General features: G+C 37.9%; 1 protein-coding gene across 2 annotated transcripts in view; it reads right to left on the reverse strand.

The window, feature by feature from the left end:
• The window catches only part of LOC108103060 (putative neural-cadherin 2), a 72,763-nt gene extending 64,295 nt beyond the window's left edge, over nt 1-8,468 (reverse strand). For both annotated transcript variants that reach the window (XM_017208388.2, XM_017208390.2), the window contains exon 1: nt 7,767-8,468. In XM_017208388.2, coding sequence (XP_017063877.2) covers nt 7,767-7,821 — 55 coding nt within the window. In that variant the 5' untranslated portion in view covers nt 7,822-8,468. The remainder of the gene's footprint in view (nt 1-7,766) is intronic.
• Between the last annotated feature and the right edge of the window lie 8,690 nt (nt 8,469-17,158).

The raw sequence follows: 17,158 nt of genomic DNA on the forward strand, positions 1-17,158 counted from the left end.
TGTAAGCCAAACATTTCTTGGATAGATGTAAATTAATATAAATTGATTTGATCTGTATTAAAAAATATTAATCAATCCGAACTGCACATAAATAATGAACTAGAATTTATAATTGACTTGAAATCGAGTAGCCTGCAATCTGGTAGTCTTGACCAATAATTTTCATATTTATTCCCGAATTAACAACTTGTTGACCCCCAAAAGGAATTCAATTATGCAAGCAGGATGAAAACTTCGCCCCGGGTATAAGGGCTAAAGGATCCACCGGCTTGTGTCAAAGGAAGCCGCTGCCAAGAGCAGCCAGAAACACACAGAAAACACCAGCAGCAACTTGAACAGCAACTTTGCGTACTGGAATTTCTAATACGCTGGCAAACTGTTTGGCTTTCGAGCTGAAGACAGTTTAACTTTAACTTTTGCTAAACAAAGGCGGGGCAAACTTTTTCTGCAACCATCAACTTTACATGAAAATTAAATAAGTGCCAGCTTAAATAACTCGAGGGCTAGTGAGAAGTAGAAAAGGGAATCAGGAAATGAGGTAAGACCCACCAAAGTAAGACAATGCGACACACTCGGAAAAAATCGAATGGCATTATCAATTATTAAAAATTATCATTAATTAAAATGAAAATTCAAATCTTAAAGTGTTTTATTTATTATTAATTGTAATTAAAATGTAATAATGTTTTGATTGAAATAACAGTCCAATTGAATAAAAACCTTGTACTATATTATTATTTTTTGATATCTTAAATGTTTAAACGGACTTAAATTTTTTTTAAAAAACGAAAAGAAAGTTTATATTTTTTCATGTGCATGAACAAGCAAGCCCAGAGCGTTCCCAAGCTGTTACAAAAGGTTACAGCAAACAATGAAAAATATGGCAAAGATGGAAAGCACAGGATGTGGTCCAGCCAGAGGAAGTCATCTGCCACTTCCTCCGCAAATGAGAACCAGGTAAAAGAACACGAACTTCCTGGAGATCCGTTGGTGATAGCAATAAAATCCTTTGCACTTGCTTTGACAGCTGCTACTTGTCATTTTCCGATTTTGATTTGGGGCCATGTATAAATATTTATTTAATTTAAACACTCTTGCCCAAAGGCTATTTTGATATCAAAGACAAATGTTGCCGCCCAAAAATGAAGTTAATTCACAGTTTCTATGCCTTTGCACGCAGTCATCCGAAAAATGGCAAGAAAGATCTTAATCAGAAACTATTTTCGGGGTCCTGACAAATTCGTGTCGCCTGCCTGGACATTTATCATCGTTTAGGCGATATATATATATATATAGAAAAGAGTATGCCGAGATATCTGGGTGTGTGCGTCCGCCTTGTCACAATCAAAAACTCTTGCAATCATTACGGGTTATTCCAACAAATCTCTGGTTTTCTCGCTGGTTTTTCAACTTCATTTTCATTCAGAAGAGTCAGCAAGTTGCCGGCAAGTTTTGCTTCCGCTTCGCTTTCCCGGCCTTCCCAGCTGCAACTTTTCTCTGCCCTTTTGCCTTTGTCTTCCCGCCCACAATTCTCCGATCTACTCTCCACCTCTCCAGATGATTCTACTGCAAATTGTCACATTAAAGTTTTTCACTGCCCCTTGTTTGCCGGCTGAACTATGGTACTTTACACCGAGTCGATTCATTTCAATTTAATGCCACCGCAAATTATGTCTTTGTCGCGAATTTTGAACTAAATGTGGCGTATTCGTAATCGAGTTTATATTCAAACCGTCATTCTTTTAAGTTTCTCCTTATTGAAAGTGATTAATTCCAAAAAGGCATTTTTTTATTCAGCCAAATAAACTAAATTACAAAAAAGACGTGATTGATTAATTCTTACCTTATCACTTGTGGGTTTAAGATTCCTTCTTTAGTTAAAAAAACAGTAAATAAGAAACGTTGCCAACATGTCTCAAATAAGAGTAAACCACTTCGATGGCCAAAAAGTCAAGAACCTGAAGATAAACTGCCAAGTGCACGGATTCCTCAGCAGGATATAAAGCACTTTAATTAACTTGCGGACGCGAGGCATTCCCAAAAGTTTCCGGGCATCAACTTTGAACCGCAAGGTAGTTTATTTTGCAAGGATTGTGGTGGTGGTCTCAGCTTGGAGCAGTTGGAATGCATTTGCCCATTTACCGCATTATAGGGCCAATAAGGATACACAGGTATGTGCCCCCCAAGCAGCAGCTCTCCACTCCCCACCAGCGTAATTAATTTCTTTGAACATATTTTGGCACAACCGAAAGCTTGCTCATTTGCGGTCCTCAGTTCCGGTTTGACTTTTGCCTTTGGACCTGAGTTATGCACGTGGTTAATTCGGAATATATAGGTATATATTTAATTAAGTTGTGTTTGGAATGTAAAGAAAATTGTTTAGGCCAGAGGCTCTGTCCTGTGTCCTGTCAAAATATATTCCCAAACAGAAGAGTCCATAATGCATGGACAAACAATCAAATTTGAGAGAGCAGGCAGCTGACTTGACAAAGTATGCAAACAATTTTTATCAAAACAGAAACTTAAATAAAGCAAACAAATTGATGTGACCCATACTTTGAATATAACAAGATTCCCTATCCTCACCCCCTAAAAGAAGAAAACCAAAACCAAACGAAACGGGGCAGGAAAAACAAAAAATGGTCCAGTATCTCTTGGCCCAGAGCACAATTTATTGGCTCGGCATTCATTCATCAGCAGGACGAACTCATCAGACTGTAATAATTTGCTATCAGAGAGTGTCACGAACAGGGTGCCCGAGGGGGGTTGGGTAGAGACTTTATAGGGGTTGTATAGGCTGGGGGTGGTGGATGTAGGATGCCGCTGCTCAAGTAGTGGTAACTAAACGCCTCGTGGATGGATCATTGGGTGGGTGGGTGTTTGAGTGAGCTTAGCAGTCAAAGTGAAATTGAATAAAGGCACGAACGAAAATAAAGTTGTGGGATGGGATAGGCAGAGATTCTTATCCAAATAAACAATAGGGGTTGGGGGAAAGTCATCAGGGGGAATACCCAGGAAAAGGATTTTGGGTTCTCTGTATGCAAATACAGTCTTGGATATTTTTAGAGAAATATTCCACACCTTCTTTAGTTTTCGTTTCCCAAAGCTATTTAGATAAATTATGCAAAACTTTAGGGCGGAAAAACATTTCTCATACCTGAATAATTTAAAATGAATATTCAAAAAGTATTAATAATTAAAAATTACTTTTCGGTTAAGTATTCTGTATATAACAGATCCACAGTGTGACCATGCACCACATAGAAGCATAGGCACCACAGCATAGACAAATGCAATTAAAATCGATAAGTTTTAGCATTCCCAGTTAATTGGATTATTTTTCTGTCCTCCTTTGGTCCCTGTTTTTGATATAACCTGGCTACCCCTTAGAAAAACGATACAAGAGGTCCAAAAAATGGAGAAGGAAAGAACAGATCGAGAAATGGGACAAATGGGCGTTGGGGGAGGATGTGCATTGGCAGTGTAATGTCAAGTGTGCGGAAGCATAAAACAAACTCCTAACGGGATAGCTAGCAACTCTTTTTTCACTTTCTCTCTCTTTCTCATTTTGACTGTGTGCGTGCTGGTGTATGAATGTGTGAGTGGTGTTGGTGTATTTGTATTTGTCTATGTCAAGTGTCAACATTTACTTCGTGACAACACAAATTGTGGCTGTGGCCATTTTAGCACCCGCAACAACTGTTCGTGTGAGTGTGTGTGGAAAAGCCACAAGTGCTGTCCCTTCTTAGGATCGTAACCTTCCTGTTTTTCCTAAATTTTGTTGCCATGTGTAGAACTGTAGATGTGTTCGTCTGCTTGAGATTTTTCATTTTAGATGTGGTCGCCAACTTGCCACGCATTCTCCTTCTTCTATCTCCTTCACTCTCCTTGCCCTATCCCTCTCTTTTTGCATTGTAAATGAAGCCACAATAATAAAAACCCCAGACTCTCATGTCAGTACACAGTGAAAATATGTGTCAAGTAAATATTTAACACTTTAAAGTTGCAAAAATTGTATTACTGCATTAACTCTTAGCTGAATATTTTTTAATAGCTTGTTAAATAGAGATTAATGAATAGTAATGTCATAAAATTAAAGCAAAATGGGAAGAATGTTTGTGAAAACATCTCTCGAAAGTATGCAGTATTTTACATTTCCTGAGGAACCAGGCGAAACTTAGTCCCTGATAAATGTATATACAATTCTTTCACTGTATAGCACGCACACATTAGTGTGTTTGTGGCTTTGCCAGACTGCAACAACCTACAAATTATAGTTTTAAGCTGGCTTTCCCCTCCGGGTTGTAGTTTGTTCTTCCAGCCGGAGCCGCAGTTCTACTTGTAGTAGCTGCTCTTATCTTCGGTGCTAACATTCTGAATGGTTTTGCGGGTTAGTTGGCACGGCTTAAACCCCTGCCTGTCCTTTGCCCGCCCGATGTCATCTCTGTCGGATCGTAATTTCTAATTTGTTTGTATTATTGCCGCAGTTCTCGTCGACTTTCTTGCCTTTTGAGTTTGTCTCTATTACGAATGACATTTGTGACGGCTAAATTGAATAATGCTGTTAAACTGGATGGCATTCATTTGCCACTGAGTTAACTTGACACTTCGTTGGAGTTGCATAAATTTTCAATTGCGGTTTGGATGGTGTCGTATTACTTGAGAAATTCATTGCTTATTAACTCCTCGTTGGAGGTTTTGGGAACTCTCTTTTATTTAGCTATTCTCTCTTAAAATTTTGTATAACACTTCCTATAAATGGGAAACTATGTTGGAAAGTTGACGTTTTTCTTAAAACAAAACGACTTCCGACATAATAAGGAAAAAATCCTTGAACGCAGTAAATGATTCCAAAAATCCCCTACATTTATTTAAAAGCTTTTCGTGAGCGGTTGCAAAAAATTCCCTAAAAGGATATTTTACTTCATTTGGAATTGGTTTATTCGAAAGGCTCTTATATTCGGCGTAGTATAAAGTACGTTTTCTGCAAATCTCCTAATTCGAAGAATATAATAACTTCCTGAAAAGCATTAAAAGTCCTCTAACATTTTCTATAAACTAAAATATAATATGGCAGTCTTTTATGACGTTCGGTTGTAAAGTATAAGACCAAAATTAAACTTGAAGACTTATACTTTATTTATTATGGGCTGAAGCCCACCATAAAAGCTCTCCGAATGAGTTTTCTACAATAGTTAAAGCAGAGCTGCGTGGTTAAACTTTTATAGAACAGTAGTATGCTTCGTTCATTTTAGCCATAAAGCTTTCTTGGAGAATTTTCTCTTTTCCCCACGATTTTAAATTTTTTTCAACAAAACATCAATGTGAGCTTGAAATATAGCAGCGATTTTCTATTTTATAAAAACATCATTACTATTTAATAATTTTTTTTCTCATATATACAATGAATAATAAATTTGCGAACATTTTTTGAAACATATACAAGTTTTTAGTTTTTTGGCCAATTTATAATGTAAAGGTATTTTGAAATCAAAAACTTTCAAAACTAATAATTGAACTTTATTTTAAAACCAAAATTCTTGTTGAAAACCCCAAAAAGTCTCAAAACTTCTTTGAGAAATATTATTATCCAAGTTAACCACACGTCTGGACCACAAAGTCTCTCATTCAGTTTGCAGAAGTCAGATCCTGCCAAGATGTTCACTTGAATAACTCTGCTGGCCGAGCTTTTTGCACAATTTGCAGTGATTTTGTTTTGGCAATTGCCAGAAAACCTTTATACATTATAAAAGAGCTTGGTCTGGCAGTTTGTAGAGTCCAGTCAAAAGTTTAATTGTTGAGGTTTCTGTTTGCGTCTGACATTTGTGTGTTTTGGCCCTCGCCCGCTCAGGAACTTCACTTGCATATATATGAGAATTTTTATGAGCCACTCATTAAGTATTTGGCGCAAAAGTTTTTTGCAGTTTTATTTCTATATTACCCAGTTTTTTGCTCCGAACTCTTTTTCCAGCTGGTGGTGTGTGGTCAGTAGCCAAAGTAAGTCTCAAGTGCAGTTGACTTTTAATTGGGGTCGAAATCAGTGGCGATGGCGTAATTATGCAATAGAATGTGCGGTGATTTCCATTTTTTCTTTTTCCGACAGTTTATGCTGATTTTAGTATGCGAAATTTAAAGTAACTGCCGGGATGTCAAAGCTTAAGGCCATGTTATCTGGCTGTTATATATAGGATAAAAAAGTGACTTGGATGTCCGCCACAAGCGTTTGCAATTTATAAAAACTTATCGATATCATCAATCACCTCAACGCACATGCTTTTTACCTTCCAGCTAAACTGCAGAGTCTGGTCTAGATAAATAACTTTATTAAGTGCTGCAAGTCTCCATGTCAAAGTTCCAAACTTGAGGGAGAAAGTGCACTCGAGAAGGGGAAAAATGCAATTGCTTTGGCAGGGGGATATGCGGGCCACAAATTGAAATTGAACTTGAATCGAGAAGCAAGCGCTTTGTGCTGGATATTAATCAAATTTGATTGCCTGTTAATATGGCGAGGCAATTGGATGGCAATCTCAACTGAAAGTTTCATCCAAGTGCATCAAATTAATTTACAAAGTGGGATTGCAGTTGCATTATTCAAGTTCGGCTTGGAAGCTTCTATAAAGATTCTGTGACTTTTCAGTTCGATTTTCGACATTTTTCAGATTTAACTAAAAGTTGAATATGGTTTTGTAAAATAATTATTTTGCGAAACATGCAGAACTAGTTGCATTTCAGTTTGTGATGAGCTAATATAATAGTATACTTGTATATAGTTCATACAAATGTCAGAAATAATAAAACTCAATATTTTTCCAATTGGACCTTGAACTACTCATTAGTGCATTAAATTAATTTCCAAGCCGCTGAGCATCTGCTACTTCTCTAGCGAGTTTCGTATTACAAACTTGTGTTTTCTAATAAACTTGAAAAATATAAATTAACTAAACGCTCGCAGATTCACTCCAGAGATGTTGCTTCATAATTAAAAAGCTCTCCGGCTGCCATGGAGGAGAGTCTATTCCCGTGGGTAAACCCTCAACAACTTAAACTCGGAAGAAAGTAGGTGAAAGTACTATTTAAACCAGCCTGGCTGAAATGCTCAAGAAGAGTAGGGGTTGCAAATATAAAAAAAATGTTCCACTCGGCGGGTAGAAACTCTTTGGGCAAGTTAAATATGAACAGAAAAAAGAGGGAAAGGCGAGGAAAAAATAAAATACGGAAATATGAGAGCGGCAACTTTTAACCCTTTATACAAAGAGTTGGCTATCTCTTGGATATTTTTTTGCGCTTTGACTAGGACAGTTGTAAATTTCGGAAGCACTTTGAAGGGTGACCCCCATTTCGTAGGCTTCCTTATTTGTACATATTAAATCCCAAAGCTGGTTCTTATTTTCTTTCTTAGAGTATTTTGCAATCGTGGTTATACATTTGTATCCCTTTTTTCGTTTGCTTTTTCATTCAAGAAACCCAAAGTTGAAAGTTTGAAATTAGTATTCAGATTTTCCCATTTTTTCACACACTTTGGTGAAATTTAAAACTGAAAAAAATAAATTTCAGTCCTAAAAAAATCATAAAAAATCTTTTGTTGTTAAGAAAGTAAAAATTTTTAATTACTACCAAAAGATGATATCCCTATTTCTAATATTTTTTTAAAAATTTTTTTCTATATTTTTATTTCAGTGCATTTTGATTTGAATCTGAGAAAGTTATCTGAGACTGGTCAAGTTTTCGTTTTCATCAAGCATAAAATAACACGGACTGGCACTTACCAATTAACAAAAGTTTCCAAATATGCATTTGAATGTCGAATGCGGCTGAGTCCATTCAAATTAGAAGCAGACGATTTAAAAGCCCCGCCACTCGCCAGCGTGCTTTCTCCCCAAATCTATCGTTCAGTCTCAGTCCGTTTCTTTCGCTCGAAGGATTCTGCTCTGTTCGTATCCTTGATTCTGCACAGGATCTTAGGCTCGGAATGGCTGTCGATGGATGCGCTCAGCAGTTGGGATTTGTTGTCGCCACGGCGTAGGCAGCATCATCTTGTCCAAAAGTTTTTGATTTTAATTGTTGCATTCGCCTGGACTACGTTTCCGTTTTTGATTTTTCTATCTTTCTTTTTTCGACGAATAACAGAGGCAATTAAACTTTCAGTTCGTTGGTCGGTGCTGGCAATCGTGCAGTAAATGATTGACCCCGTTCCTATTCCTTATCCCGTCTGTGTCCTTTGGTTATCCTTGTCGTATCTCTGCTTGTCACTTCTCCACTTCCTGTTGGCTAGTTGCAATTTTATGCAATTTTCTGGGGCAATTTCAGGGCTCAGTCTCCGTTGTTTCTTGCCCTTCTTTTTTGGCCTGGTCTTTAAGTTATTTTTAGTGCCGGTTTTGTGTTCGCTTTTGGGGAATTGGACAGTTTTTAACTGGATTTGTCAATTATTGCGATTTTGTGTTTCCCATTGAATCCGGCTTAAGTTGTTGCCAGCTCTGAAAGGAAAAGGAAAAGCATAAAGATTAGATTTGCTTATTCTTGGTTCACAAAAGTTGAATAAGAAAGTATAAGTGCTTAAAGTGGACTAGGAAAAGGTTTAAAAATTAAAGAGACTTTACTCTTCTTTCTATAAAGGGATTTACTAACATGTGACATGATCCCAAATAAAATCCAGTTATTTTTAATATGCAAATATTTTTGCTATTTGTGAATATATTTTTATATTAAAAGCTTGTGGCTTACTAAGATCACAAAAAATCTATAAAATGCTGTATTAACTTGCCACTTACATTCCCGCCAGTGTCGATGATTAATTATGAGCCCAGGCCAAGGCGGACAATGCACAAATTATTGGCATAATAAATATTGAACAGAAAAAAATAATAACATGCCAGAAGAGACCCGAGGCGCGACAAACTGAAATATTAAGTGCGATTAAAAATGCAATAAATGCAACGCACATAAAGGCGAAATTGAATAATTGTGGGACACACATTTTTTTTCATCCACGTATTTAAAGTGCGGTGTGTATGTTTACGAAGCACACCGGAAAATGAGCAAACGAGTTAAACAGTAGCGTTTCCATAATTAATAAATTAAATAAAGCTGGCAAATTTGCTCCCAGCTCACCGAAGTCAGGCCAATAAAAAAGGAGAGCTTATTTGGCATTTATTGTTGTCATTTTGGCTTTATTCACCATAAAGGTGTAATAAACTGTGAAACAACTTTATCGACACAAAAATGATGCCCTAAGTTTTAACAGCCAGCTGAACTAGTATCATCGCCATCTCATTAATGCAGCCTAAAATTTAATGGTTTTTTTAGTGTAAATTTGTGAGACCGCCAAAATCGAAAAACTTTCGAATAACCAAGCATAATTTTCACCCTTAATATATCTAAAAAAAAATCATCTTGCTACTTTAATATTTTAAAAATGGATTTATGAGGGTAGGCATGGAGTTTCAAAGGGTTTTGGGTTCTAGTCTAGTCTCGTCTCGTTTTATTGGCGGCCTGTCTCCATTTTGCCATGAATTACTTCTTTTCTTGACGTTTTGTTTTCTAACAACCGCAAAAGACAATAAGGATGCCTGTGTGTGTGTGTGTATTACACTGTTTGCATGTGTGGAAAGGCTCGCACACACGCACACTCGCACACACACTGAGAACGACTGCTATTTAATTTATGAAGTAGAGCGCGTAAAAATTGTGCATTGTGGCGTTTTCACAATGAGCAGAGTGCGAAGGGGAACGGATAAAACAGGGACTTATCTTGCACTCCATGCACGCTTCTTCATTTTTCCTCATTTTCCCAGTTTTTCTACTTTTTTTTTTGTTTTGTAAGCTTGGCACAACAAAAGACAGTTTAGAAATCACTGAAGGGTCGGAGACCGACATTGTCATTATGTTTTGTAAAAGATGCAAATGCTGCCAGTTATTATGCCAAGTGTTTGTCGCTTTAAGAGGGATTCTTTACCGACTGTGCAACATGATAATAAGAAATGATACTATAGACTGATCAATAAATCATTATAAGCCAAAGAAAAGCTATCTAAACACCTTTCAAAAATAAAATGTATTTCACAGACTGTACTAGAAATAGCCCATATTATCCTCGATTATATTTTTTTTGGCTAATTTACAAGTTTGTTTATACTTACAAACCAAACTCTATAGCCAAATTTATCCGCCAATCACATAGACCATTTATCAAATACTTTTCCCATCCTTTCGAATTAGACGCAAAAACTTTTCTCCAAACATATACACCCTCAAACACTTTCGTGGGAAAACTTTCATCGAACTAGTAGCAATTTAACACCATTTTATGCAGGCGTGGGAGGGGTGAAAGTTAATCTCCTGCTATAAATCACAAGTTATTAATGCTCAACGTGTTCGCTGTAGTGCTCAATTTCCCACCGGAAGCTGCTGCATCATCGTCATTATCATCATCTGTGACCTTATTGGCGTCTCATCACCATAGGATCAATTTAGTTGCCTAATTAGTGGCAAGGTCTATTTGACTAAGATATTTAGAAACTAGCTAAAGTTGAGGAAACTTTGCATGCAGCCATATAAACCCAAAATGTTGGTAATTACACAGAGGAAAAATAAGAAACTCATATGTTTTAAGTATAAATTTTATAAAATATTAAATATGAACTAAGTTTTATTTTTAAATCTTATATTTATTTTATAACTCATTTTTCATTTTTAAAAGAAGAAGCTGACGTTTTAAACATTCTTAACAGTTATTATCAATTTAGATCCCTTTTTCCACCGCATAAGTGCCAAAAGAAAGCATCAGCAATCAGCTTATCCAAAAGCTTCTCCATTGAGCTCATCAACAGTTGGAAATCAATGCTGGAAATCGGACAATTCACTCCCCGGATGGTGAGTGTCTCAAATTTTCACATGGGACGAAGCAAACTTGCACTTCATTCGGACAATTGACATGACCACTGACACGTGTAAGCTATGGCACGCAGTTTTAGCATTCCACGTTTCATCTCCATTCATATATACATATATCCAGATATATATATCTCTGGATCGACAGGAGTAAGGAAAAAAATCCAGACTAGACTACGATGAGGTGCAGCATCTCATGTTTCTGCGAAAGACATGACGATGTCATTGTCATTGGCCAACCAGGCCAAAACTCCAGCGTCACGTCACGTCAACGAAACCAGTGCCAAACGCAAACCAAAACCCAAATGCGACTTCAGATTAAGGCGTGTCGAGGGGTCGGATGGAGGGGGCGTGCCAACAGCTAAGGGGGCGGGACAGGGGCGCTAGACAGATTTGAGGAACAAGAGGACAAAGCATGAGTTATGGCTAGATATGACGACTATGCTCAACAATTTCTCTCCATGATTCTTTATGATTGTGGTGCCGGGTGGTTCGTTTTCGAGTGGGTGGTGCTGGCGGTGCCTGCGGAGCCATGCAATAGTCACTGTCTGTTCCGTACATGGCCAACATTTTTTACGAGCAACATAAGTTAGTTCAAGGCATAGTCCACTGTCTAAAACTCTTTTTCGCTAGTTCCTAAAAACTTGATTCAATTTATAAAACTATTCAAATAATAAACAGTTTATTGATTGATTAAGTTGATCAATAAAATATTTTGGAATTATCTATAGTTTTAAAATAAACCTAAAACCAACTCTTCGAATAAAACCTTGTAAGTAGAATAACTTTTAAAAAATATTGCAATCATTTGATTTTCAAATTTCTAGTTGTTAGTCGGATAAGCCGAACCCAGTTTTAGCTGCATTTTTGCAGACAGCTGCTGTTGATTTCTTTGTGGCATGTGCTTAATCCAATTTCCAATGCAATTGTCGCTACTGAGATACGTCGGAGCTCAGAGGGTGATGCAACCCATGTAGAACCCTACTCATCCAGCCCGAAATCCCAACAATCCTTATGCATGGGTAAGGGGACTCCATTGTGGTTTGACAGTGTCAGGGCAAAGTTTTTATGTTTTCGCCATTTTCCCGGACAACGCCCCAACTATTTTGCTTCCATAGGAAGAAAGATTCGGGAGGAGTAACAACTTGATGATAGACAACTATTCGACTACACTCGCAGCGGTTGTCGCCGTAATTGACGAAAAATTTCCAACCAATGTCCCGACATCGCACATGGATGAGCACAAGTCAGAGGGATAATTATGACCATGGAGGGAGATGCCCGGAAAACAAATGACAGGTGCGGACTCTGATTACGAATGGTTAGGCAGAGTGAATGGGAGCAGTGGAAACCTCGAAAAATCCACTAACGAATTAAACAAATCTTCCACGAACATAGCTACATTTTTGTCGTAGCATTTTGGATGCCATCGGTTATGTTCCAGGCATCCTTGTACTCTCTGTTTATAGGCTGCAACACTGGAAACTTGTTTTAGGACCCTTGGAAATATATTGCTGTCACATTTTTCCGTTTGCGTAAAAAGTGTTTTATTATTTTAAAGAGAAATGTGACTAAACTTCATGATTTTTATGATGTTTTTAATTTATAACTGGTTAATCGGTTTTGTAGAATTCAAAGTTGTTTGTATAATTTTGAAGTGAAAAGAAAATATTTCTTCGAAATTCGCAATCGAACTTTTTCCGAGTGTTGTCCGTGGTCTAGCAATTTGAGAGCTCAATCATGTTGCAGCAGCTGTTCGTGCGAGTGGCCAAAATGCTGAAATGCCGAAACGCATGTTCCCCTGTTTTGGGGTTTTCGAACCCATTCTCTACTCCTTACACCCACCCACCCACTCTCACACATGGGAAAATTATGTAAATGACATTAATCCTTATGGGGCACAATAGTTTAACGGTTCGGCGCTTTATTGTCACGTCCCAAACGAGAGGCAGCATCAACAATGGCAAACTCCGGCAGTCCGAATAGCATCCGACCGGACTGGACCCGCAGTCCGGAGTCCAAAGTCCGTAGTCCGGAGTACGGACTTTTTATGCCCACGTGCTTGGGGGATTGCGTGTACCTCCCTGCCAACATCCCCTCGTTCTGCCCCACAGATGACAGCTAACTTTTTCCTTGTTAATTGCGAAATCACTTGGTGGAACAAAAGCGAGCATTTCCCTTCCATAAATACGTATATATGGGGCACCACCCAAGCACACACCCAATGCACAGCTTACATAATCAATTACGTGATCAACGTGATAACCTTCCTTTTGATTTGATTTATGCCCTGGTACTTGTATCTCAAGATACACACCAAGCAGTCTGCGATAGGACCTACGTTAAGCAAAGGTCCTTGGCTTTGACTTTAATTAATTATGGATTTTCATGAACATGAGAAGATTCATATCTTTCCTTGATCAAAAAAAAAATATTAAAGAAAGTGGAAGAACAAGGCTTTATTTATATACTTAAATATAGATAAGAATATAACAGATCATTGCAGCTTAGCTCTTAAACTCCCAACATCATTTCCTTTTTTTAAAATATTATTAATTAAGATACATCATTTCACACTCTGCTCATGATATATCACTTTGATTGCATGTTGACTCAAGTAATGGCGTCCGAATGGAGTAAAAATGTAATGTGTTCCGGGTCCGACCATTTAACTGCTGGTTATTAAAAATTAAGTGCTCTTAATGGCTAGAAGGGGTGGAGCAAGTTGATTGTTATTGAAACGCTGGCAATTTCATGAGCAGCGGAACTATTGAACATAAAAGGTCAAATAAAAACCGCAATAAACGACGAAGAAAGTATGAGAAAAAGAAATTGCAAGCGATTACACCTGAAAAGGAGAGAGGAAAACAAGAAGAAAACCAGCTAGTGGCGTTAATGTCTGAACATTTTCTAAAGTGCTTTTCCCTGCACTCAACCCATCGAGCGAGTCTGCGTTCCCCACACTTCATTGGATTCTTTAGCTACACGATTAATTTGTCCGTCGCCTAATTAGAATAATACAACTAATGTGGCCGGATCAGGACACCCCAAAAACCCCACCCATCTCCTTTCACATGCGCATAATTAACTGTAGCACTTTGAGTTTTCCCCCAAACCATTAACCATATCATTAACCTTCGAGGAGCATGAATTCATGATGTATAAAAAAGAAAATGGAGAGTAAACCATGGCGGAAAGAAGGAAAATCACGGTTTGGTTTAATGTACACGCATTTAATGTGCGCTTCTGGTAAGGGTTTCATGTGGGTGGTTGCCCTTGGGAACAGGGAACTTGGATGACTGCTCCTGGATGGCCATGTACTTCTGGTTTATTAATTTTCTGAAAACATGCAATCAGCTTGTTTGCGGAAATTCCATGTGGATATTAGCCACGGAAAGAGCTGAAATTGCCTAAATATAACCAAATGGCCAACTGTCCCGCAGCGAATTTCCTTGGAAATACTGAATGGCCTAAAACTTAAAGTATCAAACATCATTTGATTATTTTCTTCTATGAAGAAGTGATTTAAATTGAATGGTTACAAAAATACACAAAGTGTGCTACTCTTAGTTGCAATTACATAAACTACAGACGTTAGTAATTTCTCAATCACCAATCTTAAGCTGAAAATATTGTTCAACTAGCAACTCTATAATTAAGTCCCTCACCGACATCCGTTCTATGGCCACTTAAGTGCCTTTGGTGACTCCTGGCCGACACCACTTATGCTCCTTCACTTTGAAATTTCTTTAAATATTTAAAGAGCAATCGAGTGGCCTGGGATCTCAATCAGTGCTCGAGAGGCACAAGAGCGAGAAATTAAACATGCAGCTTGTTCATTTTTGGGTCACTCAATTAAATGAGTGCATCTTGAAGAGCACTCGACAAGGTAAATTCTCCTCATGCCCCTGCAGAACTAGCTTTTCATCCGGCAATTCCACGGACTAAATCGATTGCCGTTCAATGCTCTATGCTGAATGCTCCTTGTGAAAGTCGTTGTCGAGATGGGGATGGATGGCTTTGTTGTTGGCCCGGTCAAGTTGGCTTTTGATTAAAAGGACATTGGGAAATAAAGTAGAGCAAAGTATGTGCTAAACTTTGTGCAAGATGGAATGGGAGAAAGGAATAAAAAGAATTCCCATGTCCTGCCAACGTTCTCGGGAGGTATGTAATTGTTAAGTGCTCATTAGAAATGCTCCAGACAGAGATGAGGTGGTTGAATGGCTAAATGTGTGTTTTCGTTGGGTGGCTCCTCTCCTCTGGCCAAGCGCATTTTCAATTAAGGAGAGCAAAATATTTTGGCTGCACTTTGGCGAAGGAGCCAATAAACTGTTGAATTTACGGCAGGACCTAATAGCTTTTTGTTCATTTATCCCTCTTCAGCTTGATGGTATAACCCAAAGCAGCTCAACACTTTCCCCGGAAAATCAGAAAATGCATTTTGTACATTTTTGCAGATCCTATTGCTATTATATTTTTCTATTCTGAATGCAGTAACTGTCTTACACGAAGCTGACTAATTGGAATGTAGTTTCATGGCCTAAAAATGGGTATTTATCACTGTGAATAATCATCATTGACTTTGGATCATTTTCTCATTATTGTTTCTGTCAGAACAGAAACCATTTGTAAAAATCAGATGAACTAATATTGAGAAAAATCTTCAAACAACATTTATCATAAAATCCACTTACCAAGTTCTTTAAATTGTCCAATGCCTTTGTAATGTAATGATACACAGCCCTTGGACCATTGGGAGTTCAAGAACTCAGCACAACCTCTTGCCCCTGCAAGTTGTTGCCACTTTGGAGCTTACGTTTCGGAACAAATTGAATTGCTATTAGGCACTCTGGCCCACAATTGGAACAAGAACAACAACTGCCAGTCGAGCGGGGAACAAGTGATGTGTGGCAACCACATTAGGGCATCTTCCAGTCAGCAACGGGTTTACCGCCTGATCCTTTTCCCAATGCTGCTGCTGCTCCTTTTCAGCCGAAGCAGCTCCTTTTTGGATTCACAGTTGGCTGGCGATGCTGGGAACTTTTGCCACTCGAGTACATTTTGTTTTTGCAGCCGATTAACAGTCAAAAGAGTCGGCTAAAAACTAAGACGTTGCAGTTTGTTGCAGGCAAATTTCCCCATTCAACACTTACAGAAATTGTTGGTTTAAAAATATACGCAATATATTTTTGTATACTAAATAAATTATAGATTTTATATCATTTTAAACAGGTTATTGATTAATGTCACAGGTATTATTTTAAGAATATAAATGAATAGATTATATTCTCAAGAATAGATTTTTTCAATGCATTTGATGCTCCCCTTTCTATTGCACATTCTCCCACATGAAAAGCTTGCCGCAATATTATCCAACTTGAGAAATGCACCAGTCAGGCGCATATTGACTTTTCTGTTAGCCAGTTTGTTTCGGTCCTGCCCGGGCAGACGTTAGCCTCCTTCCAGAGTCTTTGCTTTGTGTCTATAATATTTGATTTTTACTATCACTTGGCATTGTTATGCGAGTTGTGTGGGTTGCGGTCCGTGGGAACTCGGAAGAGATTACAATGAGCATCAGCATAATGTGTGCTTTGGGATATTGAATTGATTTTTTGAACATTTTCCTCATATTATATATGTGGGACTTAAATTTTGCCTCATTTTTAGTTGATAACCTACATTACAGACACAAGTTGGCTGGCAAAACTTAACAACAGGAAGTGGCTGATAGCAGAAAATAACGCACACACGGTATCAAACTGCCAACAAACAGTTTTGAGTTACAGCGGAAGGTGCAGGTTCAAAGCTTTGAGAGAAAGATTACGTGGGTGGGGAAATGAGACAGCGAAAATGGCAGTGGTAAAGGTGGAAAATGGGTTGGCAACCGCTTTGAGAGCCTGGCAAAAACTTCAACTTATGCCTGCACTTTGCACATTTTCATTATGAACATTATGCATGTGTTTGGTTAAAACTGAAATTCCAGAGAAAAGACCAGGCTAAGCCGAAGCTGTAACTACGCTTCCATTTAATAAAAGATGTTTAAATATTAAATTAAAAAAATTTTTAATAAATTTGTAAGCGTAATCATTATATGAAAATTCTCTGGAAAAGTAAAGGAAAAATATGTCCTGTACTGATATGCATCTGGAAAAGTTTCAACAATTTTCCCTATGTGTGCTGAGAATAAGTTGAGCAAACAAAAAGACAAGAACTTTCGGTGAGAATATCGTCTTCTCGTTGACGTTAAAGTAATTTTCTGCAGATGACAAGT

This window comes from Drosophila eugracilis, unplaced genomic scaffold, assembly GCF_018153835.1.
Source record: "Drosophila eugracilis isolate 14026-0451.02 unplaced genomic scaffold, ASM1815383v1 contig_1197, whole genome shotgun sequence".
NCBI classification, from domain to species: domain Eukaryota; kingdom Metazoa; phylum Arthropoda; class Insecta; order Diptera; family Drosophilidae; genus Drosophila; species Drosophila eugracilis.